This window comes from Pelodiscus sinensis, chromosome 3, assembly GCF_049634645.1.
Source record: "Pelodiscus sinensis isolate JC-2024 chromosome 3, ASM4963464v1, whole genome shotgun sequence".
NCBI lineage: Eukaryota > Metazoa > Chordata > Testudines > Trionychidae > Pelodiscus > Pelodiscus sinensis.
In genome coordinates, this window is record NC_134713.1 from 102369821 (window position 1) to 102394421 (window position 24601).

The following is a 24601-nucleotide window of genomic DNA, read 5'->3' on the forward strand; positions in this document are numbered from 1 at the left end:
CTATCATAACTTGATATTAAGTGGTGATTTTTTGTTCCTCTTCAAAGTGAGGTCATTTCTGTTCTTAGCTGTATGTCTGGGTTGCCTTCGGGCAGGCTTATAGCATACGCCTTTTAAGCACCCTGTAGTTTGAAATCCTAAAACACGGTGTATTCATCAATAATTTTTTAACTCCATTTAAGACACTTCTATGATTTCTTACTTGATCTTCTTATGGGCATTTGGGTCACTAGAAATGATTTAACAGATAGATGCTAGTCTTAATCCATTTGATGAGCTTTGCCTTCATTATAGGATTAAAATGAAAAATTTAGGAAATACAAGTAGCATTAGTCCCACAGGGACTATACTCGTTTTTCAAGTAGCAGTAGTGGAGACACAAGGTGGATGAGGTAATAGCTTCTACTGATAGAACTAATAGAACTCTTCTGCTGCTCTGTGTCATTTGAAAGCTTGTCTGTGGCCAACAGAAGTCGGTCCATTAAAAGATATTACCTCACACATCTTTTCTCCCTAATATTTTAAGACTAAGTGCAAATTAACAGCGTTAATGACATTAAGAACTACATTAGATATTGATTCAGAGTTTTGCTTCAGTCATGGAATAATGTATGTGCCTAGTCTAAAGAAAAACATTTAATAAAGAAGAGAGTAGAAAATACGTCTTCTACTTTTAGCTAACACATAAAACCCAAAAGGAAGCAGAATGTGGGCATTCTTCATCTGAGGTTATGGTATGTGGCCAAATTGCTCCCAATAGTTTATTACTCTGAAGTGGAAGCTATTCAGAGAAAAAAGATCCCACTGAGACATGTTCATTAACTGGTAGTTATGCACATATGTAGAAAATCAGTGGCAGCCTATTAGAAGAGCAGAGTTACTTACAGCATTCAAAAACCATTTAGTAAAAAGATTTTAAACTATAGGCTAGACATTTTCATTTTCAGTACTTCTGAGGATGTACTTCTTTGAGTAATATAATAGGATTACCAGTTCAAATATAAATTAAGAAATCTTTATTGTTGAGGTTCTTAATACATTTTTGGCAATATAATTGCATACTAATGTTGCAATCTGGACTTATCTGGACAAGTTAGGATGTTTTTATTATGCAATCTCACCCTTCTAACCTAATTGTAAGTATTTTTGTTATAGTAATTAATACCTTTATCTTCTTCCACTTTGACCTAAATAACAAATATTTCTCCCTACATAAAAATGGTGTGGGGAAAGCATATGTCATCTATAATATGTCAAATATGTAATATATATCACAACTGTCTTAAGGAGGCAAATATGACCATTTTTGACAGCTTAAAGCCTCCTGCTATAATTACTGCCTGGACCTTAGGATTGTCTTTGACATGTTTATTTTAAACAATCTAATTGCTTTTTTATTATCCAAAATCTAATTGGTTAGTAAATTCGTGGTATCTGGCTGGTATTCTAAAAAGATTTAAACTCTCTTTCTGCCTCATGTTAAAGTATGGTTCTACTCTGAAAAGTAATAATGAATAATGGCATAACTTTACGCAACAAATCTGTTCCCTCATTGTAATAGGAGGAATGTCTGTTAATTTAAATACCAACATTTGTTGAATGCTTTTGTTAGTCCTATAGAACTGACCCAGCTAGTTCATAGGGAGTTGCATTATATTTCTTATGCATCATCAACAAGATTGTTGAGAAAGTAGTAGTTAGTCCCATAGGTGCAGTTTCTTTGAAGGCAATAATAATTCTTTTTTTGATGCGTGAAGTTGAAAAGGTTTTTCTGCAGATCTTTATTACTGATGATGAACAAGAATGAAAGATTCCATGTTGGTTCTCTCATACCCATGGTTGAGTTGGGCAAAAATACTATTTGTATACTCACTCCTTTTAAAGTAGAAGCCACTTCAATGACGTTAATATGGAATCCCCAATGTCACTTTTACAAAGTTCCTTTTCAGAGCGGAACTAGACATTAGTGAATGTAAAATACTTTGAGATAACATTTGCATTCAGGATTATAAACAAAACAGAATGTTCCATTTCATAATAACAATTACATTTAAGCTCATTTGCCTTTATGCTTTAGTCTGTGAGTGATTACATAATTGTTACATTTGTCAGTTAATAGCTGTAAAAAAAGTGACATGCCTATTTCTTTAATTCTGTTCTTTTTGTAAGTATATAATGCAGTTTCAACTGTTGATAAATTAATGGGAGGAAATTATTTATTTTGTTATTTATAATAAGATATATAATAGTTGTAAACAACTTAATATTCTTTTCAGGGCACTTTGAAATACAAGACAACTTTACAATGCCATGATTTTATGTGTTAAAGTGAATTTTAATTGCTGGTTTATTTCTGCAGGTGACTGAAGGGAAGCAAGACCTGGAACGTGCATTGCAGCTGGCATGCAAAATGAAGAAAGAGACTGCATCTTTGTCAGAGTGGCTAGCCACTACTGAGACTGAATTAGTACAGAAGTCCACTTCAGAGAGTTTACTTGCTGATCTGGATACAGAAATTGCCTGGGCTAAAGTAAGTAAGCTGTATTAAAATTAGGACTGTCAAATGATGGAAACAATCACAACGGATTGCAATTTTAATCACACTGTTGATAGAATACCACTTATTTAACTATTTTTGGTGTTTTCTATGTTTTCAAATATATTGTTTTACTTGAATGATGAAAAATACTATTTCATGTATCTTACAATATTCTATATTGTAATATAACTCAATATGTATATCAGTATCTACAATATTTTATAATTGCTCAACAATACTTGTTTAAATTGTAATTTAAATTTTGATTAATCATGATTCATTTTTAAATCAAGTTAATTTGCTTTGAGTAATTGCTTGAGTTGACCATGATTAATTTACTGCCCTAATTATAATTCCTAGATTAATTACTATTTGTGTTAACACTGTGGTGACTCTACGTGGGAATAACTAAGAATTTGGAGTCTTCCACATTTATTCCCAAGCCTGTTAGATGCTGAGTTTTTACTGGAGTTGAGTGTACACAACATCTTGCAGAATTGAATCTGTAGATATCACAAGTATCTTAATAAACTGTGAGCTATTTATTTGTCATGAATGACATTACGATACTAAACATGTTAAGGAATAGCTGTTTAATTATGTCTAACTTATAGTCTCCTACATAATTTTTAATCATATCAAACCAATATTCTATCACAGCAGCAGGTGTGGTCAGAAATTTTCCATGACAACTGTAGTACATGAAAAATTGGGCTTTTGATGGAAAGGGATTTTTGTCTGCTTTTTGTTGAATTTTTGTTGGAAAAACTGAACAAGTTTAGAATTTGTCAAAAAGCTTCGGGTTCTGGGATTTCAGTGATAAACCAGAAAACATATTTCTGACAAGCTTAATTTATTCTAAATTAAAGGATATATTGTATCATGCTGATATATGAAAATGTATTTAAGTAATAATTTAAGGCTCCCTATTTTATCACAAACTGCTACATTGCACTGATAAGATTACAATCTTGTATCTGATGCAGTAGTTATTCAGCAGTCAAGTTTTCCATTAACTCAACACATTTTTCTAATTTAATTGCCTATTTGTGTTTCATTATTTGTTGATGTAATTAGAGAACATTGAGGTTAATCAATACCTAATTATTCACCTAATGGACTGAAGGGAGTCTGAGTGTCTCAAAGTGTGTGTGTGTGTGTGTGTGTGTGTGTGTGTGTGAGAGGGAGAGAGGGGGAGGGGGAGGGGGAGGGAGGGGGGCAGTAACGTAATGAAGTATCTACCCTATATTTGAGAGCGTTTGTCTGTCTGTTCATGAGACTGTCTAGAATTTCTCCTAAATGGTAAGAGATAGGGACAGAAAATTTGGTATGCAGTTTCCTCTTATCATAAATTATACCAGGGGTGGGCCCACCCCGACTTAAACCAAGTTTGGTTATGTCAGGAAAACAGGATGTCCTTAGGATGGGATTGTGTCTCTCAAACCCATATGGAAAAGAGACAGAATAACCAGGCAGGTGAAATGGGCTGGCTGGGGTTCCACCTGGTCTGGGACTGCCCCAGACCTCAAACCTCCCATCCCCCAAGCACTCTTTGGGGAGCTGGACCCCTCTCCCCCAATTTGTACAGGAATGTTGCTGGCTGTTCCCCTTCATCAGGGAAAAAGGGTAAGGTTTGCTGCATTCATCACTCTTGACTTGGGCGCACAGGGGACAGACAAACCTGGATCTGCCCCAGCTAGGAGACAAGCGCTTCTCCCTGGCTCTACTTGCTAGAGCTGCAGCAGCTATGGAGAGACATTTCTCACCTGGTCTCAAGCTGCTACAGTGGGAGAAGGCTGGGACCATCCTATGTCCCCAAGGTAGCCTGCATATTGAACCCCTCATCCCTAGCCCCACCCTAGAGCAGTGAGTTAAATGAAGCATGTACGTTTTCGTTTCATTTTCCACCCCCCTCCCCCAAAATTAACTGAGTTAAGGATCTAGGCAACACTAGATAAATCTTCTAGTACAATCTATATGGAAAGGTACTAGAACACTACATTTATAAACCCCTTGAGGATATTAGGGTTATAATAAATAGCCAAAATGTACTTGTCATGACAAATCATGCCAAACTAACCTAATTTCATCCTTGGCTAGGTTTACTGGCCTGATGGATGTAGGGAAGCAGTAGATGTAAGATCTTGATTTTAATAAGGGTTTTGATGCTGTTCCACATGACATTCCCACAACAAATGTGGGCAATATGCTCTAGATGAAATTACTATGAGGTGGCTGCACAACTGACTAAAAGACAATAGTCAGTGGCTCACTGTCAAACTTGTAAGTAGTGGGAATCCCATAAAGGTCAGTCTGAGGTCAACTATTAGTTAATATTTGCATTTGGTAATGGAATGGAGAGTATAATATAAAAATTTTAGATGACACAGGTGAGATGGGTTGCAAGTACTTGGGAGAACATGATTAGCATTCAAAAGGTCCTGGGCAAAGTGGAAAATTGGTCTGAAATAAGATGAAATTTCATAAAGATGAACACCAATTAGTTTGGAAGGAGAAATCAAATGCACAAATACAATATGTGGAATAGCTTGCTAGTCAGTACTGGTGAAAAGGATATGGATGTTTCAGTGGATCACATATTGAATATGAGCCTAAAATGTGATGCGCAGATGTACTGAGCCAAGTTCTGGGAAAGTTCTTTTAGGAAAGACTAGTTGGTGGTACCCTCTGCTCGCTACACTTGCTAACCCCCCCTCTCTGGGGGTATGCAGCTGCCTCCCTGCCACCGGGGAGGGCCAGGCCGAAGCGTGGCAGTCCTATCCTGTCCTGTCTCCCTGGCCACTGGGCCCCCCCAAATCCAGGCTATCTGTGGCTCTCCCCTCTCTGGCTGCTGGGGAGTCGGGCCAGGCTGAGGTTGGCCTGGCTCTCTCCTTCCGGTCAGAAGGGGAGAGGGCATGTTGGCTGGCCCATCTCTGTCCGTTCAGCTGTGAGAGGGCAGGGTATGCGGCTCTGTCCCCCCTTCCCCACGAGGGAGGAGACCTCATGGCTTTGCACCCTCTTCCCCCCCCCCCCCCCCCGTGTTAGGGGAGAGACCTCATGGCTCACTGGCCCCTGTTCCACTGCTGCTGCAGCCCCATCTGTCCCTCACCCCCCCCTCCCTTCAGCTGCCAGGAGCGAGAGGGATGAGGCTCAGGTTGGATGACAGCAATTTAAAACTCCAGCAGCTGGCTGCCATGTAGTGGCTGCCGGAGTTTTAAAGTAAGATGCCCCGGGGGAGGGGGGGAGGGAGGAGCCGTGCAGTGGACCTCTCCTGCAGAGCCTCACTACAGTGGGCCTCACCCCCACCCCTTGCGCTGTCGAAGCAGCACAATTTAAAATTCCGGCTGCCACCCGCCATGTGGGGGCTGCCAGAGGTACAGTTCGTCCTGGCCCCAGCTCTGCAACAGCAGCTTACCTTCAGTAAGGTAAGCCATAGGTTTCTGATCCTTGCTGGGATAGGAGTGGGGAGGAGGGAGGAAAGTAGGAGCAGAGTGGCTGAGAGGTTTGGGGTTGTGGGGCTCTGTCATCCTGCAGGATAATCTTTTTTATATAGATGTAGAAAGAGTTGGACATGCTGAAGAGAGCCCAGAGAAGAGAAAAAATGAAAGAGGCTGTGTCTACATTGGCAAATCTTGCCACCTGTTTACACTGGCCTCGAGTACTTGCGCAAGAACACTTGTGTAGGAAATCAGTGCTTCTTGTGCAAATACTCTGACACTCCTACTCAGGGATAAGCCCTCTTGCGCAACTGTTCTTGCGCAAAAGGCCAGTGTAGACAGGGCAACTTTCTTGCGTTAATTTCTTGCCATCAAGAAAATGGCCATCAGAGCTTTCTTGCACAAGAGAGTGTCTACATTGGCATGGATGCTTTTGAGCAAAAGCACATCTCTTGCGCAAAGGCACATGCCAGTGTAGACACTCTCTTGCTCAAATACTTTAACGCAAAAACTCTTGCGTTAAAAGTATTTGCGCAAAATCATGCCAGTGTAGACGTTGCCAGAAAGTTTAGAAAATCTGACCTATGAGGAAAGATTGAAAAACTGAGCATGTTTAATTCTGAGAAAAGGGGTGGGAGTGGGGGAGGAGAGAAAAGAAAGGAAAGCTTTCTATCTAGAAGAGTAGTTAATTGCTGGGTTAGGCTTCCAAGGGACATTGTGGAGATTTTTAAGAGTAGTTTGGACAACACCATTCAGAAATGGTCTAAGTTTCGTTGGTGCTGCCTCAGTGCTGGGAGCTGGAGTTGGTTGCCTCTCTTGAGGTGCTCTACATTTTTATGATTCTATAGTTATGTAAATCAGGGAGCTTTGTAAATAATCAGATCAAGTATGTTAGTGATCAGTGGCCCTACATGATGAGAGTTTGAACTGTACAGTTTTCCTTCCTTCGTGGTATCCATTTATTTGTTTTTAGGTAATAAATTGTATTATTGAAATCTTGTATTATTGAGAGAGCTCAAAGCTGATATTGTGGGAATTCTCTTCCCCTGTCTCTAATAATATATTTAACACACTGAAGTGTATTTAAACATGTCATGATGAAAAACAAGATAATAAAAAAGACTTTTAAGTTGTTGAAGGAAGATATAAACACCTAATTGAAATAGTCCTGTCTGTGGTATATGTGCACATATAGTTATAGAGCAGGCATGTCCAAAGTCCGGCCCGCGGGCCAATTGCGGCCCTTGTTCCGGTTTAATACGGCCCCCCAGGTAATTTGGCAATATCTATCTTTTATGGCCCCCAACGAATCCATATGTATTGAGATGAATACATTGTAAAATCTCAGTTAATGTCAGTTGGTCTAAATCAGTTATAAATATATTTGGACACAACATGTATACTTGGTGTTATGTTCCTGTTCATATTTTTTGAACTTAAAAGTTGACAGACAACCTTTATTACCAATAATATGTAATGTACTTTACAATGTTCCTGACATATATTTCAGCTTCCTGGATTTTTTTTTCATCTAGCCTTCAGATATGAAAGGCAGAGTGATTTAACACCTGTTTAGATTTGTCATCCATGTGACGAAATGAAAAGTATGCCGTTTGCAATAAACTTTGTATAAAATAGTTAATTTGCATTTAATTTTAATGGTTCAAAGAATGTCAGGCAAAATGGTCGGCCCTCACGCATGTTCACTTCATCAAATCTGGCCCTCTTTGAAAAAAGTTTGGACACCCCTGTTATAGAGGTATTGCAGTAATATAACAACATATGAAAAGTGATAATGGTATTTATCATAAGAAGGCAGGGATTTTCGGAAGCATTCTGGATTGATCTAACCCTCCTCCCGCTAAAATCAGTAGTAAACGTTCCTTTCAGTAGGAGCAGAAGTAGGTCAATGCTGAGTGTGTGTGTGTGCAAAACTCATTCTGTGAGGCTTTATAGTGTGAAAAGAATTCTTAAATTCACCTCTTGTGTTGTATTGGTTGGCAGCATGCAGTGTAAATGAACTGTAGTTAAGACTTAGGTAATACTCACTTAAAATAGTTATTCAAGATTCATTTTTGATGAATTCATAAAGTGGGAAAAGTGCATTCAGAGTGTACACCCTTTCTTAGGTGAAAAGCAATAACTTGTTAAACCCTCTCCCTCCCCCCAAAACCATGTACTATAACTGTCTGCTTGCTTTTATGATCCACAGGTTGTTGAAATTCTTTAGTCCGGCACCCTCAGGACTTTACTAGTGCTGAACCAGAGAATTTGCCAGACTACGGGAGGTCAATATTGTCTAGCAGCATTACCAACACTTCCACTACTTACTGGGCTCTTAGAGGACATATGGGGTAAATTAGAGTTAAACAACAGCACACAACAATGAGAGCCAGGGCTGATGGCTGTAAACAAATTTTATGGAAAAGCTGGAAACTTTGCCACAGCCGTAATTGGACAGTAGGCTAAGTAAAAGCATTCTGGACAATGATTGTTGCCAGACTAGAGAGGTTCAATCTGTATTAAATATTTCTCTTGTTTTAGAATGTACTGAGAGAGCTGGAGAGAAGGAAAGTTGATCTGGACACCATCACAGAGAGCAGTGCAGCGCTCCAGACCTTGGTGGAAGGCAGTGAGAATTCCCTAGAAGAGAAGCTCTGTGTTCTTAATGCTGGCTGGAGTAGAGTTCGGACCTGGACTGAAGACTGGTGCAACACCTTGTTGGTAAATTGTTTGTAAATATTTTGTGCATACTCCCTCCCTTCTCTTGGGAAGCATTTACACTTGTTAGGTTTTTTTTTCCTACTTTGACAGTAAAACTTCCACTACACCCATTGACTTAAAAGTGGGGAATAGATTTTTGGTAGCCCGCTTGCTATGCAGACGTTATGCAGATATGTGAAATGAGGAAGCTGTTTAATTGTTGTGAGGTGGTGTGTGTTTCAGATTATCTGACAGAGGTTGGCCTCCCATGACACCCCCAACATTTTGAATGAAAAATTAAAAAAATACAAAAACACAATACTGGCAGTGAAACTGCTAATAGTTAAATTCTTACATTCAAAGAGAAATCCTATTTGGTTCCCTAGTGTATTCATTGAATGGCTTTTTTCTGTAAAGGGATAAATGCAGATTAGATGAGATTAATCAGAGTATAGGAATCACATCAATGGCAACAAAATATCAAAACCACACCAAATGCTGAAAGCTTAAACTTCAAAAAATTACACTTCTGTCTACTATTGTTATAGGTTGATTACTATAATCAGGGCTCACTGAACTGCGGCGAGCCCTGCTCGCCAGCCGTGCTGTCTGGCGATCTGTGCATACGCAGATCGCCCGAACCTGGCTCTTCCGGGTTGCAATCTACTCGCCACGCGCGAGTAGATTGCATTATTTGTCGAGCCCTGACTATAATTGATAGAGATGAAAGGAAATGCTCTGCTTTTGTTGGGTGTTTATTTTGTGAATCTGACAGCGCTCTGGGTATAGTCCATTTCAGTACTTCTCCTGTAGAGTCTGTGACTTTCCCTTACACAGCTACAGGTCTCTTACACAGCTACAGGGAGAGAAAATGCAATAATTTACCACTTTCCGATAGTCAGGGTGGACTAGTGATGAAACTGTGATGTTATAAAACAGGAATTAGTGAATTCTAAACCCGCTTCTGTGACAGAATTCTGTGGCCTTTAGCAAAACCCCTTATTTACCTTACTTGCCTTACTTACTCCTTACTTACCTTGCCTGTAAAACAAGGACACTAACTTACCTCATCAGGTAGATTTATTGTTTAATGTTTATAAAGTTGATTGAAAGTGAAAAGTGCTTATAAAACGTTCAGTGTTTTTCTTCTGAAAGTGTCTATCATTTTAATATTTCATTGGATTTTACCTACCTGGACTATTTAAAATATGTTTGTGTTTCTTTCTTGGATATATTTTTTGCTTCCCTTTCCAGAATCACCAGAACCAGCTGGAGATCTTTGATGAGAATGTTGCCCACATAAGTACTTGGCTGTATCAAGCTGAAGCCCTGCTGGATGAGACTGAGAAAAAGCCAGCAAGCAAAAAGGAAAAAACAGTGAAGGTTGAAAACTTAAACTTTAAAACAGGGAGTTATAAAATAACAGCTCTTATGGATTCCATGTAAAATTGAGCTAACTTCTCTGGTTGATTTTTCTTTTCTGCTCAGTAACTTTCTGCTGCTTTTGCTTCTTAGCGTTTAACATCAGAATTGGATGATGTGAGTCTCCGAGTGGATAACGTGCGGGACCAGGCCGTTATCTTAATGAACAGTCGTGGCGTGCCGTGCCGTGAACTTGTTGAACCTAAGCTGTCTGAACTGAACCGGAACTTTGATAAGGTATCACAGCACATCAAAAGTGCTAAGGTGAGCAAGAAAGAGACAACAACTTCCTGGTTTTGTGAATTACAAAAAATATTTGAATAGTGTGTGTGTGTGTGTGTGTGTGTGTACGTACAAATTACTACTAATAATAGCTTCATAGGCATAATTTCATTTTAATATACAAAGATACTTTTTATCTATGTAAATAAATCTCTTTATGAAAATTAATAGATTCAATAAGTGCTAGGTGTGTATGGTTAATCAGCAGGGTATGAATTCTGAATTGGATTGTAGGTGAAAGGTGTAGTGGCAGTAGGGTAACCAAATATCACGAGTTTATAGGGACAGTCCTGATAGTTGGGACATTTTTTATATAGGCACTTGTTACCCATTCTCCCGATTTTTCACATGTTCTTAAGTGGCACAAGCCTGTTGTCCAATAGTCATTTATCTAGACTGGAAAGTAAATCTGCATGTTGACATGATTGTTAGTCTCCGTGAGAGGCCAAAGAACAGATGCCTTTAGGTGGAAATGTATTGGCTGAAACTCTCTGGCATGTACCAGCATTCTGGCTAGCTATCTGTAGTTATTGTAGCAAGGCAACTTCTGCAATTTCATGACAAGTCCCATCTTGGTATTTTTCTGTCATGGCTATGTGTGTTATGAGAATCTCACTTTTCCTTTTTAATGAAAGCTAAGCTTCTTGCCCTTTCGGCTGTGGAAAACAGCTTGAAATTATGAGCCTTAAAGGCTCAGATATCAGAGAACAAATGAAAAGACTCAAAATTAATCATTTTCAAAACTCTCATGAATTTTGGGAAACCTCAATCATTATTTTTTGAGTCCTGGGGTTAACAATACTGTTTGTTTGTCTTGGTTGGCTAAGGGTGGAGAATGGGGTGACAGACTCAGTTCCAGGCTTTAGCAGCAGTGACCCCAGTCCACCCTGCTGGCTTCTGCCATCACAGTGGCAACCAATCACCCAGCACTGCTGGAACATGCCAGCATAGGGGAGCCTCTTTGCCTCTAGCACACGTGCCAACCTGTGACTCCATCATCCCTCACACACCAGCATTGGTGACTGCTCCCCCCAGCAGATTTCATCTGTATAAATTTTAAGGGGGGGTCTGTACATGGTCACTTGTCCAGGGCCCCTCATCCTCCTAGGGATGGCCCTGCATACTGCTAACTTCTTACACAGAGAGTCATGTTTATAGACATTACTTCAGTATTTCCAGGATTGAACCTTTAAGTTGTGTGCTTTTTTTGTTTGTTTTGCTTTTGTCCTACAGATACTCATTGGTCAGGAACCCTTGCCTTATAAAGTTCCTGTTGAGCCAGAACTCCAGGAACCTGCAGTGGCTTCTGCCGACCTTGACAAATTTGAGAGTGATTTACAAAACATGCTAAAAGTTGTGGAAAAGCACATGGCATCGAGTGATGAAGATGAAAAGGTTTGTGAGCAATGGATAAATTAAGTAGTTTGATCAGCTCTTCTGTGTGTCTGTATTTCAACAGTTTGTTTTTACTGACTTCTGTGAAAATGAAATTTTGATATCTCAATGAATGTATACTGCCACAATTGTACTGAAAACCGTTTGAAATCAGAGTAGAGTGGCTGGGGCAGAATAAGGGCATGAGGTGTGGATCTGTTTCCAGATGTGGATAAGCTGTGCACCTCCTCTTTGGCTGGTGCAGTGAGAACTCCCTATCCTGTTTCATTCTATTTTAATAATGGCTTCATCTGTCCTTTAATCTTTGATGGTCATGAAGAGTTGGAATTTCTCATCTCCAGTTTATTTTGGATGACAGTGATTCCAGTACTGATAGCTTAACCGTACTGAAATATTCATTTTGTTAGCATTCAGGCACTAAACATGTCTATTTAAAATATCTAAATGGACTCCCTGTAAATGACCATAAGCTGTTATAATTTTAGATGGATGAAGAGAGAGCCCAGATTGAGGAGGTTTTACAGAGAGGTGAACGACTGTTACAGCAGCCCATGGAGGACAACAAGAGGGAAAAGATCCGCTTGCAGCTATTGCTTCTGCAGACAAGGCACAACAATGTAAAGGTATGACTTCATAGTTATAACATGACTGACCTCTGATGCAGTGTGCCTAGTGGACTTCTGGTGACTACTTAATAGCATGATTTGGGGGATGAAAACTTTCAGGATATTTAGTGTTCATGCAATGGGAAATGAAAAGGCTAAATGAACCTCAGTAATCCCAAATACAAAAATATCCCCCAAAATTATAGTTTTGTTTTTTCTGTGGTTTTGATTATTTGAAATTTTAAATCTGTCCTTTGAGCTATTCAAATAATCAGAGATTTCTCTAATTAATTAATTGCCACATCCCATTGAACAGAATCTGAGTTTGGTTTATAATTAATAAGTAAAATCCAACCCCTCCAGTTTATTTTTCTCCCGCTATGTCTCCCTTATGCTTTTTGTATTTCAATAGGAATTGAAGTCTTTTCAAAGGAAGCAAGTGGCAGAGCTGTCACCTGGGTTTTCACAATATAAGAGAGATCAGGACAGTCTATTGAACTGGCTGAATGAGACAGAGCACCGTCTGTCAGGACTGCATGAAGAGGAAGATGAACCAAAACTTCAGGTAAATACAGATGTTCAAACATGTTAAAAAGGGTGAAAGTAATAGATGACTTCATATGAATGTGGTGTGTTAGGACTCACAAATATTCTTTTGATGCTACCAGGGTAAAGGAATGTGATCAAAAGGGTTGTATTAATTTTTCTATTGTGTTTCATGTACTTGTGCGAGGCTTGGATTACCATAGAGTATTGCCTTATTATTACTGGAGGAGTACTAGCAACCGTTGTTTAACTTTCTTTTAAATTGTTTTTTTATATACATTTATAGGCAGGCGTGTACTACTATCTTTAGTTAAGATTTCCTAAGTTTTCTGTTAATAAGGGGGTCTCTATGGAAAACTGTAATTTTGTGAATCAGTCATGATTTTGGATCAAATTTGGCAGGGGGAGGGCTCAATAAAGAACGTTACGTGCTGGGACAAGGTTTAGTGAAAATGGAGTGAGGGTACGGGGGATACATGACTGGATAGGACAAAGGGGGAGGTGTAGGATCAAAGAAGGGGGATGGCTTTGGTTTGGGGAATGCAAGGCTGGGAGAAGTTCAGTTCGAAGAAGGGAGGTGATGCAATAGCTCAGCCAGACTCTGAGAGAGGTTGGTAGGAAGCTTGGACTAGATACTGGCTCTATTACAGGAGTGGGAACCTTTTTTGGTTTGGGAGAGAAGCAAAACAAAAAACTCCTCAAAAAACACCTCAGGTGCACGTGCCTACTCCCCCACCCCCGATGTGATTTTTTTTTTTTAATTTAGTATTTTAGTGTGATGGCTGAGTTTGCTTTTCCTTGCTGAGTCTGCCTTTTCTGGGTACCCCATGCAGGGAAGCGGCTCCGCGTTTCCCTTCCCTCCCACTCCTGCAAGTGGCTTTCCCTCACTTCCTTCTGGGTCCCACCTGACTCCTTATCTGCAGAAAGAGCAGTTGCTGATAGCATCTGGCTGGGGCTGGACACTGGAAGCTGCATGGTTCCCTGCTGCAGCTGCCCCAGGCTGGGAAGAGGCTCCAGTTGTTCCCTCACTGCTGCCTGGCACAGGGAAGAGTCTCCAGCACTTCATGTCAAGTGGCTTCCTCCTCCGGCTACCTCAGATGCACACCTCCCTTCCTACGTGTGGATGAGGAAGTGTCTGGCCAGCACTGTAGGTGAGGTTGGGAAGAGGTCTCTATACATAGCCCTGACCTCCCCACAGTGTTGCACAGCTGCTGGACCTCCTGGAGGCCAGGTGGAACTGTCTGGGCCCCTGGCCAGCGGTTCTCTACTCCTGCCCTAGTAGAACCAAGCAGTGGGTCTGATTACTGCACTGATGTGGACGCCCATTTGGGAAGAATTTGTGATTCCAGATACAGAGTAGTCTTTGGCGTGTCTGGATCAGGTATTCTAGTCTGAGCTGCAGTCTTGCCTGCTAAGGTCTTTTAATTCAAATCTACGATGGCCTTTCGCATGGTGCCTTCAATGTCACTGGGCATGTGTGACCTGGTCTCACTCTAATCAGGAGCACAATGTAGCATCATGGCTGTGGAAAATGAGGTTAGGAATGGAATGTGCTCTTTTCTTTTTCTCCCCAGGATTGCAGTATTGGCTGTCTAGTCTCTGTAACTCAGCAAGGGAAGCTGTTGTTTATATTTTTGATTGTGTAGCTGATATTTTTTTGAATACTACATCTTTGATACAAACTATCCAGGCTGATCAACGGGGAAGAGAGGGGACAACTGCCCTAGGGCCTGGCTCTTCAAAGGGGCCTGGGTTTCAGGCCACCACCACTGCAGTCGAGGTGTCCAGAGCCCTGGATCCATTAAATTGCGACCAGGGCCTGGGCAGCACGCTCCAGGTAGCGCTAAGTGCTGGCTGGAGATTGGGAAGGTGAGGACATGCCCCTTCTAGGAGTGCTTAGGCACTCCCCACCACCTTGCCCAGGGGCTTGGTGAGTCTTTTAGTTCTCCTGAGTCTATCAAACCAAAGGGCAAAACTACCTGATTTCAGCTTTCATGATACATGATGGCTCTTTACATAGCTGAATGAGGTCCAGGCATAGTTAGTGTTTCATTCTTTCTAGGTTGTTGACACAGGGAACCCTGCCTATCTTATAATGTAGAGCATTCCTGATTTGATCAGAAATTTGGCTCAAGATACCTTCCGGGAGAATGTCCCTTGATTGCAGTCTGTCACCATGCTGAGCCTGTGGAAGAACAGTATGACGTGTGTGCATTTGCTGTGTGTATGAAACTGCTTCTGTGCTCCCTCTCCTCCCCTTCTTCCCCTTCCTGCAGTTGCTTTCCCTCCTGTATGATCATATGCCTGTTCACTGTTCTTTGGTGGGTTATTTAATGTGTCATTCCTTTTCCTTGTGGCTCACATATCCAGAGTTCTGAGCCCGCTGTGAAGACTGTCCTCTGTCTGAATTGCTGTGGTGGGACAAGTGATGCGGGAGTCTATGGAGGGTCCCTGTTTTCGTCTTTGCTCTGCAGTGCTGTACTGTGTGCTTTCAGAAATAGCAGTCTGGGGCTACTGATCTGTACTAAGGATATAAAATCCCGTTTAATTGGTTAACCGGTGAAACATAGCGTTTCACTCGTTAACCGATTAAATGGGCGGGAAGGTATTCCACCTGCACAGGGTTGCTGACTCCGGGGCTGCTGCTCTGTCCCGCACAGGGCTGCTGTTACTAAGCTGTGCAGCCCGGGAGCCAGCAGCCCCACGTGGCCATCTGGCAGGGCTGAAGCACCTTTTTGCCCGTGGCTGTTCCCGGATACTGGTGATTTTTACTGATTAAATGGTTACCCATTCACATGCCTAATCTGTTCTGGGGAATTTGTTTTGGCTGAGGATGGGCAAAGCAAAGGGCTTCCTTGTTTCTTGTCACTTCAGGTTGCTGTGTAAAGGATTCTTCTCCCTTTTAGGCAGATAATGTTCTCTACGTATTGTGCAGGACCCTGGGTGCCAGGCTCGGAGATTTATTGCTCACTGGATAATAGGGTGTGTAAGGTTTGGGCACTGGGATGCTGCACAGTGGTTGAGTCCACATAGGAATAGGCAAAAGTTCTGGTTTCTGTGTGAGAATCGAAGACATTCTAATGGGAACAGATGTCTTTTGGGGAGGAAAACAGGGAAATAAGAGGCATAACCATGAACAGAACATTAGGTGTATGTATGATGAAATAAAAGAATATGGAACACCCAGGGGAGAGCAGAATGGAGGAGCTGTGGAAAAGGATGTAAATGAATGGATGTAACTGAACAGGTGAGGCGTGAGATTTGGAAGGAACAGTGCAGTTCATTTACAGTAAAAGTGGAGTGGAAAATTGAAATCTAATAGCAGACACAGGTGAAGTGCCACAATATTTGAGTCTTCAGTACATTACAGTAAAGATTTTTCTTTCTACACCATATTTGTGCCCGTTTTTAAAGTGTGCGTGTAGAGGGAATTGAGGAATAAAGAGAATCAGGTGGCTTTGGAGATTATTAAATAGTCTTTTTTATATCTTAATACATCTTTCATAATGCACTGCGATTCTTACAGGTAAGGTAGCTTTTGTGTTTAAAATTGTAGGAGAAAGCATATGGAATGTGAATAATGTATGTACACAGAGTCTGCTAACTTGAATTTAATTTGTGATTCTCAAATATTTTTCTTTTTAAAAAGTCTCTAGTAAATTGTGTACAAAAACTAAGTTAAAAGACTGTTAAGGTTGTAAAAAGAAATACTCTAACTTTTTAATGTCCAAACTTTAAGTTTGGGTGAGCAACCTGAGCTGCCCCATCTTGTGCATATGTCTTAGAAATCAGGGTTTATTTCCTGATCACTGATGATGGATGCTGTTTCTCAAATAATAGAGTAATATGTCACACTCGTGCCACTTTTATGCTATTCGCATACACATGTGGAAGGTTTCATAATCCAGCAAGGAGTTGTCAAAATTCTGTTGAAAAATTGCATATTAATAATTACATTCAGTTTTTTGTATTTTTTAAAAATATATATGCAGAAAAAACAAACTATATAAACTTCTCATAACACATTTAACTACTTATAATATGTTAACCAATTGCTATCTACCCTTAGCTGTATTTGAAACCTTTAATTATGTAAATAAGAAGAAACAGAATGTTTATAAAAATAGAACTAATTACAGTACAGTTATTAAAATAAGTTGAAGAATTGAAGCAAAATTCAGAAAAGTGGAGGGGAATGAAGTAGATGTAGAGTAAGGGATGATAATGGCAAGCAATCATGCATTTAATAAAATCAAATTCCTTCATGAAAGTAGCCTGTACCTCTGAGATCTTTTTGAGTATTTTTGCGTCCTTTTCATGATGGCCAAATTTACAGTGTACCTGCTCCGGTCTATTTGTTAATTATGTTTTGGATGTCAAAAAATTATCATCAATTATTAGTGTTCTGCTGAGCCAGAGATTTTCAGATTTATTTACCTTCTAGTTAACATCCATGTGTGTAGCTTGTAACACTATTTAATACTATATATTTGAGAACATCTGTGTGTGTGTCTGTGTGTTTGTTCAAGAATTCTTCCTAAATGGTAGGAGTTAGCACTACCAATTTCAACATACAGCTTCCTCTTATAACGTAAAGCAAGGTGAGAGTTTGGTTGTGCCAGAGGGTGGCTTCTCATAAAACCAAACAGAAAAGTGACTGAGTCACCGGGCTGGTGAAAGGGGCTGGCTGGTGCAGGCCACCCATCCCCCAGGCACCCTTTAGGAAGGGCAGGGCTGAAGCTCCCTCCCTCCTGATTCATATAGGCACATTGCTGGCTCTTTCCCTTTGTCAGGGAGTGAGGGGAAAGCACAGTTTGCTATCTTCCTCACTGTGGCTGGCGAGCACAAGGGGGCAGACAAACCTGGATCTGCCCCAGCCAGGAAACATGCACCCCTCTCCCATCTGTGCCCGCTGGATGTGGAGCGGTCATGGAGTAGCACTTTTCACCAGCTGCTGTGGTGAGAAAGAGCTGAGGCAGTCCACGCTCTCTCCCCTGGGCAGCCTGCACATTGAACCCCTCATCCCAGTTAAAGACCTAAGCAACAAACTTTGCAAATTAGCTTAGTGCATACTACTAATATTTTTTATCTGTTACATCATATATTTTTCTCGAGATAGTTTGTTTACTTTAAACAGTCCATAATTTCATCTAGTCTTAAGAAGGGAAGTTTTCCCTTGGTTTACTGTTGACTGTTTTGGTTGTAAGAAGGCTGACAGCTTTTGCTTTTCAGGATTTTGTAGAATGTTGGGGGCTGAGGGGGGAAGCAATCCATTTAGACCAGCCACCATGTACATATGTATCACTTAAAATTTGAAATATATGTGCTTAAAAAGATTTTTCTATAACCTTATCTATTTTATTTATTATGATCATCTTCATAGATTTGAATTATACTCTGTATACCAGAGCAACAGAATTGATTAGGTTTGGGTGCTTCTATTGGAAACTTATTGCAGTATTGTAATGGTTTTACTGTATTACTGTATATAAAATGAAAATATAATCTCAACTCTCCAATGAGCTATATACAAACAGCTCACAAATTAATGGGGCCCCTGGCATGGGAAACGCTCTGCCACAGATAACTCTCTGCAGCTTCAGGGCTCTATTCAGCCATGAATAATGATGTTAAAAACATATGTATATAACATAAATTGAATATGAAGGGTTCATTCACTCCAAGTACTGGAAAAAGAAAACCATTTTCACACTGATAATAGTACAGGTGAACATTTGTATGTAATTAATAATGAATTTTTCTAAATAATTAATTACATACTGAATCCCTGTAATCTCATTTTCTGTTAATCTTAACTTGAAGTAGGAACAAGATTTTTCTTTTGTTTTAAAGCAACAGAAGAATCCTATATGTTAGGTCCTGGTTACGCAAAGACTTACATGTCTGCTTAACTGTACACAATATAAAAAGTCTAATTGAAGTTTGCAGGGCTACTTAGAGTGGGTAAAGTTAAGCATGTGCATAACTCTTTCATAGAATCATAGAATAGTAGGACTGTAAGGGACCTCGAGAGGTCATCAAGTCCAGTCCCCTGCCCTCATGGCAGGACCAAATACTGTCTAGACCATCCCCTGATAGACAGTTATCTAACCTACTCTTAAATATTTCCAGAGATGGGGATTCCACAATCTCCTTGGGCAATTTATTCCAGTGTTTGACTACCCTGACAGTTAGGAACTTTTTCCTAATATCCAACCTAAACCTCCCTTGCTGCAGTTTAAGCCCATTGCTTCTCGTTCTATCCTCAGAGGCCAAGATGAACAAGTTTTCTCCCTCTTCCTTATGACACCCTTTTAGATACCTGAAAATGGCTATCATGTCCCTCCCCCCCCCCCCAAACTTCTCTTTTCTAAACTAAACAAACCCAATTCTTTCAGCCTTCCTTTATAGGTCATGTTCTCTAGACCTTTAATCATTATTGTTGCTCTTCTCTGGACCCTCTCCAATTTCTCCATATCCTTCTTGAAATGCAGTGCCCAGAACTGGACACAATACTCCAACTGAGGCCTAACCCGCACAGAGTAGACCGGAAGAATGACTTCTTGTGTCTTGCTCACAACACACCTGTTACTGCATCCCAGAATCATGTTTGCTTTTTTTGCAACAGCATCACACTGCTGACTCATATTCAGCTTGTGGTCTACCATAACCCCTAGATCCCTTTCTGCTGTACTCCTTCCTAGACAGTCGCTTCCCATTCTGTATGTGTGAAACTGATTGTTCCTTTCTAAGTGAAGCACTTTGCATTTGTCTTTATTAAACTTCATCCTGTTTACCTCAGACCAGTTCTCCAATTTTTCAAGATCATTTTGAATTATGACCCTATCTTCCAGAGCAGTCATAACCCCCTCCCAACTTGGTATCATCTGCAAACTTAATAAGCGTACTTTCTATGCCAATATCTGAATTGTTGATGAAGATATTGAACAGAGCCGGTCCCAAAACAGACCCCTGCGGAACCCCACTTGTTATACCTTTCCAGCAGGATTGAGAACCATTAATGACTACTCTCTGAGTACGGTTATCCAGCCTGTTATGCACCCACCTTATAGTAGCCCCATCTAAGTTGTATTTGCCTAGTTTATTGATAAGAATATCATGCGAGACCGTATCAAACGCCTTACTAAAGTCTAGGTTGTGGCGGGTTTTAAGGGTGCGAGCCCCGCACCCCCGAAATCCCCCGGGCTGGGCCCGCGGGGTGGGGTGGGGCTCCGCGTACCCACCGCCTTCCAAATGCCCAGCTGCCCCGCCCTCCGGGGTCCACGGGCAAGTCTGGCCCTGGGTGCGATCACCCCTTGCCCCTTACGGGGACGAGGGGGCTCAGCAGACCCGGACCTGTATCTCCCCGGGCGGCCCCCGATCGGGGGCCCGACCGGAGTTCTTGAGCCGTCCCTCTCTTCTTTGCCCCCTCGCCTCGTTGCCCCTTTCTGCGGGGGAAGGGGGGGTGCTGCGTTCGACCGTCGCTGCCTTTTTGGGCTTGCGCTGAGGTCGGGGTGTGGGGGAGTGGGGGACCCGGGCCCGCCCTCACCACCGGGTCCCAGCCCGAGGCCCTAAGTGAGATGGGTGCTTTAAGGTGCTCCCCTCACGGCAGGCGGGGCAGCCGCCCGAAACTCGCCTGCCCACGGGCGCCAGAACGGCCCCGCCTCGGACTCCTTCCACCCCCGATGCTCCGGCCCCCTGGGCCGGTGCAGAGTCGGGTCACTTACCCCGTCGTAGCCGCTGGGTTCGTCCCAATGCGAGTCTCCAACTGCCGGGGTCGTCTCCCTTGGTCGCCCGGAAAGCCGGGTGCTTGGGGTGCCGGGAAGCCAGGGTGGCTGCCTGCTCGCTTCCCCCCCCTGGGCGTCCCGGTGCCCCTGTTATGGGCGCAGCCGGGTGACGTCGGGGCCGTCAGCCCCGCCCCCTCCAGCGGATCCCCGCGCGGCTCCGGCCGGAGAGTGCCCGCGGCTTCCGCCCGGGGCGCGAACCGGGGCGCCCGCGCCGGACGCCTCCCGGGCCCCCGGTGTTTCCCCCGTCCCCTCTGGCGCGCGCCTGCCCCTGCCTTTAGCCGCTGCGGGGCCGGCGGCGCCGCGCCGAGCGGCTTCTGGCCGTCCCTGGCCGCCGCTTTCTGCCGGAGCGGGGGGGCCTCCCCCGCCCCTAGTCCGGACCCTGCCGGGTCCGTCACATAGGTATACCACATCCACTGCCTCTCCCTTATCCACAAGACTCGTTATCCTATCAAAGAAAGCTATCAGATTGGTTTGACATGATTTGTTCTTTACAATTCCATGCTGGCTGTTCCCTATCACCTTGCCACCTTCCAAGTGTTTACAGATGATTTCCTTAATTACTCGCTCCATTATCTTCCCTGGCACAGAAGTTAAACTAACTGGTCTGTAGTTTCCTGGGTTGTTCTTATTTCCCTTTTTATAAATGGGCACTATATTTGCCCTTTTCCAGTCTTCTGGATCTCTCCTGTCTCCCATGATTTTCCAAAGATGATAGCTAGAGGCTCAGATACCTCCTCTACCAGCTTCTTGAGTATTCTAGGATGCATTTCATCAGCCCCTGGTGACTTGCAGGCATCTAACTTTTCTAGGTGATTTTTAACTTGTTCTTTTTTTTAATTTTATCTTCTAAACCTACCCTCTTCCCAGTAGCATTCACAATGTTAGGCATTCCTTCAGACTTCTCGGTGAAGACTGAAACGAAGAAGTCATTAAGCAATGACTTTGCTGGATTGTGTGCTAATATTAATGAAAGATGTATATTCTGTAATTCAGTGGAATATAAAAATGAAACCTTAATATTAAACATATGAAATAATTTCTCTTTACGCTTGGAGAGTACTATTTCTTGAACATTTTGCATTAAGTTTCTATACTCACATGTACTCAACGTAGCATAAAAATCACTACGATTGTGATGCTTTGTATTATTCGATACTCGTAGGGGGAGAGGAGGGAACCTTGATTTATCCTGGGCCCTGCACTGTGTTAGGGAAACCTCTGAGTATGTGATCATGTAAAAAACACTGGTATCGAGGAACTTGCAAAAGAGAGCACAGTTTAGGTTGCATAAGCAACTTACATTTTGCCATCTACAAACTTTTGAACACTTCACTTTGTAACCTCATAATTCTTTTAAGACAGTTTTTGTCTAAGACTTAATATTTAACTACAAAGGGTGACTCATATTACTTATGAGAGTTACATTGTGTGCCATAATTAGATCCCCAAACAGCTAGATGTTCCCAACTAATTTGTAAAGACTTTGTGTTCAGACGCTATTGATTGATTTAGGTCCTGTCCAGAGATGTTTGTTTAAATGCTGAGGATAAAAATTTTTACCGTATTTTTTCTGTTTCTTCTTTTCATCCTTCTAGTATTTATGGCAATAGCAATGAAAAGTCCTGTGGCGCAGTAGATAATTTCTTGGATAAGTTTAGGGGCTAGACAGCCTGTCAGGTTAGTTCTGAATTTCTGATTACGGAGCTTCATAATTAGAACTAGTCAATCTCCTTATGACTACTCTAACTTTTAAACCCAGGACCATGGGGAATGTTCATGCTCAGAATACAACCCATACAAGATGAAATACTAATATAATACATATCATTCAGAGATACAGTACCCCGTTGCATCAGCCACCGCTGACAGCTATACTGTTAAAAGAGCAGGTTCTGATCTCCTTAACTGCTTTGTATATCCTGATAGTTACATCAAGGTTTCTGATTACCACTAATGGTAATCTCCTTTAGAGGGACATTTTAAGTTAAGCTTCTCTTATGTACCTGAAAGACCAGTGGGACTTTAGTGATGGACTCATTGGTAACTATTCTTTGAGTGCTGTTTTAGTAATTTCGTTTACACCATGTTTCCCTCATCTGCTTATGAGATTGTCATGTGGAAGTATGTCCAAAACTTTTCTGAAATCAAAGTATATTGAAGAAGGAAATTAAGTTTGTTTGGCATAATACGTTCTTGACAAATGCATGCTGACTATTCTTTATAACTCTATTATCCTCAAGGTGCTTATAAATTATTACGTAATTTACTCCAGTATCTTTTCAGATGTTGAAGTTAGGCTGACTTCTCTATAATTCCTCCCTGTTTTCCCCCTTTTAAAGAGAGATACTGTGTTTGCCCTTCTCTCTAGTCTTCTGGTACCTCTACCATCCTCCAGGAGTTCTCAAAGATAATTGCTAATGGTGCCAATCTTGTTTCAGTTAGTTCCTTAAGTGCACTAAGATGAATTTCATTAGGCCCTGCTGATTTGAATACATCTGACTTACCAAAACGTTCTTTAATGTGTTCTTTCCCTATTTTGGCTTGCATTCATTCTCTCTGGTTGTTAAAATTAATTGGGTTGAGTATTGGGTTGTCATTAACCTTTTTAGTGACAAGTGAAGCAAAACAGGCATCAAGCAACCCAGCTTCCTTGATGCAGGTCTCTCTTCCCTGACAAAGGACTCTTCAAAGACTAATTTTTTTTTTTTTTTTTTTTTTTACAAAAGGACATTGTTGACAGGATAATGGAATTTTCCCTGAGAAATCAGTAAAAGGCACCTCTGCAACCTTCAGAGCTTGTATATCTTTGACTTGCCTTACCTCATGCAGTAATTTCTGGAGTAAATAGTGTGAGCGGGAAGTCCATGCATCTATGAATGCGCAGTGGGAGGAGGGCTGTGGGGTACAATATGGTATAAGAATGCATGTGACTTCAGTACTGGCAAAACAGATGTATTGATTACTAAGGTGACTCAGCTCAAGTGCTTTGCTGAAGAGGGTGCTTTCCTGAATCAAAGACATTATATCAGCGGTTCCCAACCTTTTCCAAATGGGAACCCATATTGCCAATTCAGGAAGACTTGGTGATCCAGGGCAATTCAAAAAATGTGTGAGTGGCTCCTTAAGAGCCACTTGGGAGGACACCTGGCAACCCTTTTGAAATGTAATGGCGACCCATAGGCTGGGAAACCTGCACTAGATAAAAAAAATGACTTCGTAATTTTTTATGGTGGCTACTGAACATAAAAGATCACATAGAAATGTATTATGTGTACAAATCACGAACGTTGATAGATCATAATTTTCATGTGGTTGGTAGCTCACCATTAGTTACTCTATTTGAAAATATCATCTAGTTTCTATCTATAATCAATATTGTTCAATCAGCTGGTTTTAGAGAGAGGAATGAGCAGTTTGAATGTAATGGTCTAAAACACCATGCTGACCACTTCATACCATTCTGCCCATGAGACTTTTCTTACTGAGATGAACTTTGACTAGTGAGTAAAACTTCCAGAGATTATGTTCGTGTGGCATGTGGGTTTTTTTTTTCTGCTTAGTTGAATGATCTTGATCTCTTGCCAGCAAGAATGTCCCTTGAGGCTTTTTTTTAGGGACTGTCCACATTTCTGAAGTGCGGACTTGTGCTCCCAAGAAGGATCAGTCAAAATGAACTCGGTTGCCATAGAATTCCTGTGAGGTAATCCCTGGGAGCAGCTGGGTGGCCACCACCAGATTGCACAGGGCTGGAGCTCGTATCAGCTGAAATTAGGGAGGTGGATCACCAGCTTCCCTATGGCTGGAGCTGGTAGAGGCGGATGGCTTGCTCTGGATCTGTGGCCAGGGTGTGAGCAGCAGGGCAGCCACCATGTAACCTGCTATGTG

At 41.6% G+C, this 24601-nt stretch overlaps 1 protein-coding gene and 1 long non-coding RNA gene across 11 annotated transcripts in view; both read left to right on the forward strand.

Annotated features, from left to right (window-relative positions):
- Positions 1 to 24601, forward strand: part of UTRN (utrophin) — a 569920-nt gene that overhangs the window by 202438 nt on the left and 342881 nt on the right. For all 10 annotated transcript variants that reach the window (XM_075924350.1, XM_075924351.1, XM_075924354.1 and 7 more), the window contains 7 exons: positions 2360 to 2530; positions 8521 to 8700; positions 9934 to 10062; positions 10195 to 10365; positions 11617 to 11778; positions 12264 to 12401; positions 12796 to 12948. In XM_075924350.1, coding sequence (XP_075780465.1) covers positions 2360 to 2530; positions 8521 to 8700; positions 9934 to 10062; positions 10195 to 10365; positions 11617 to 11778; positions 12264 to 12401; positions 12796 to 12948 — 1104 coding nt within the window. The remainder of the gene's footprint in view (positions 1 to 2359; positions 2531 to 8520; positions 8701 to 9933; positions 10063 to 10194; positions 10366 to 11616; positions 11779 to 12263; positions 12402 to 12795; positions 12949 to 24601) is intronic.
- Positions 12960 to 23430, forward strand: LOC142827902 (uncharacterized). Its single transcript, XR_012902700.1, has 2 exons — positions 12960 to 20084; positions 21116 to 23430. It is a non-coding gene; the product is annotated as an uncharacterized LOC142827902 (long non-coding RNA).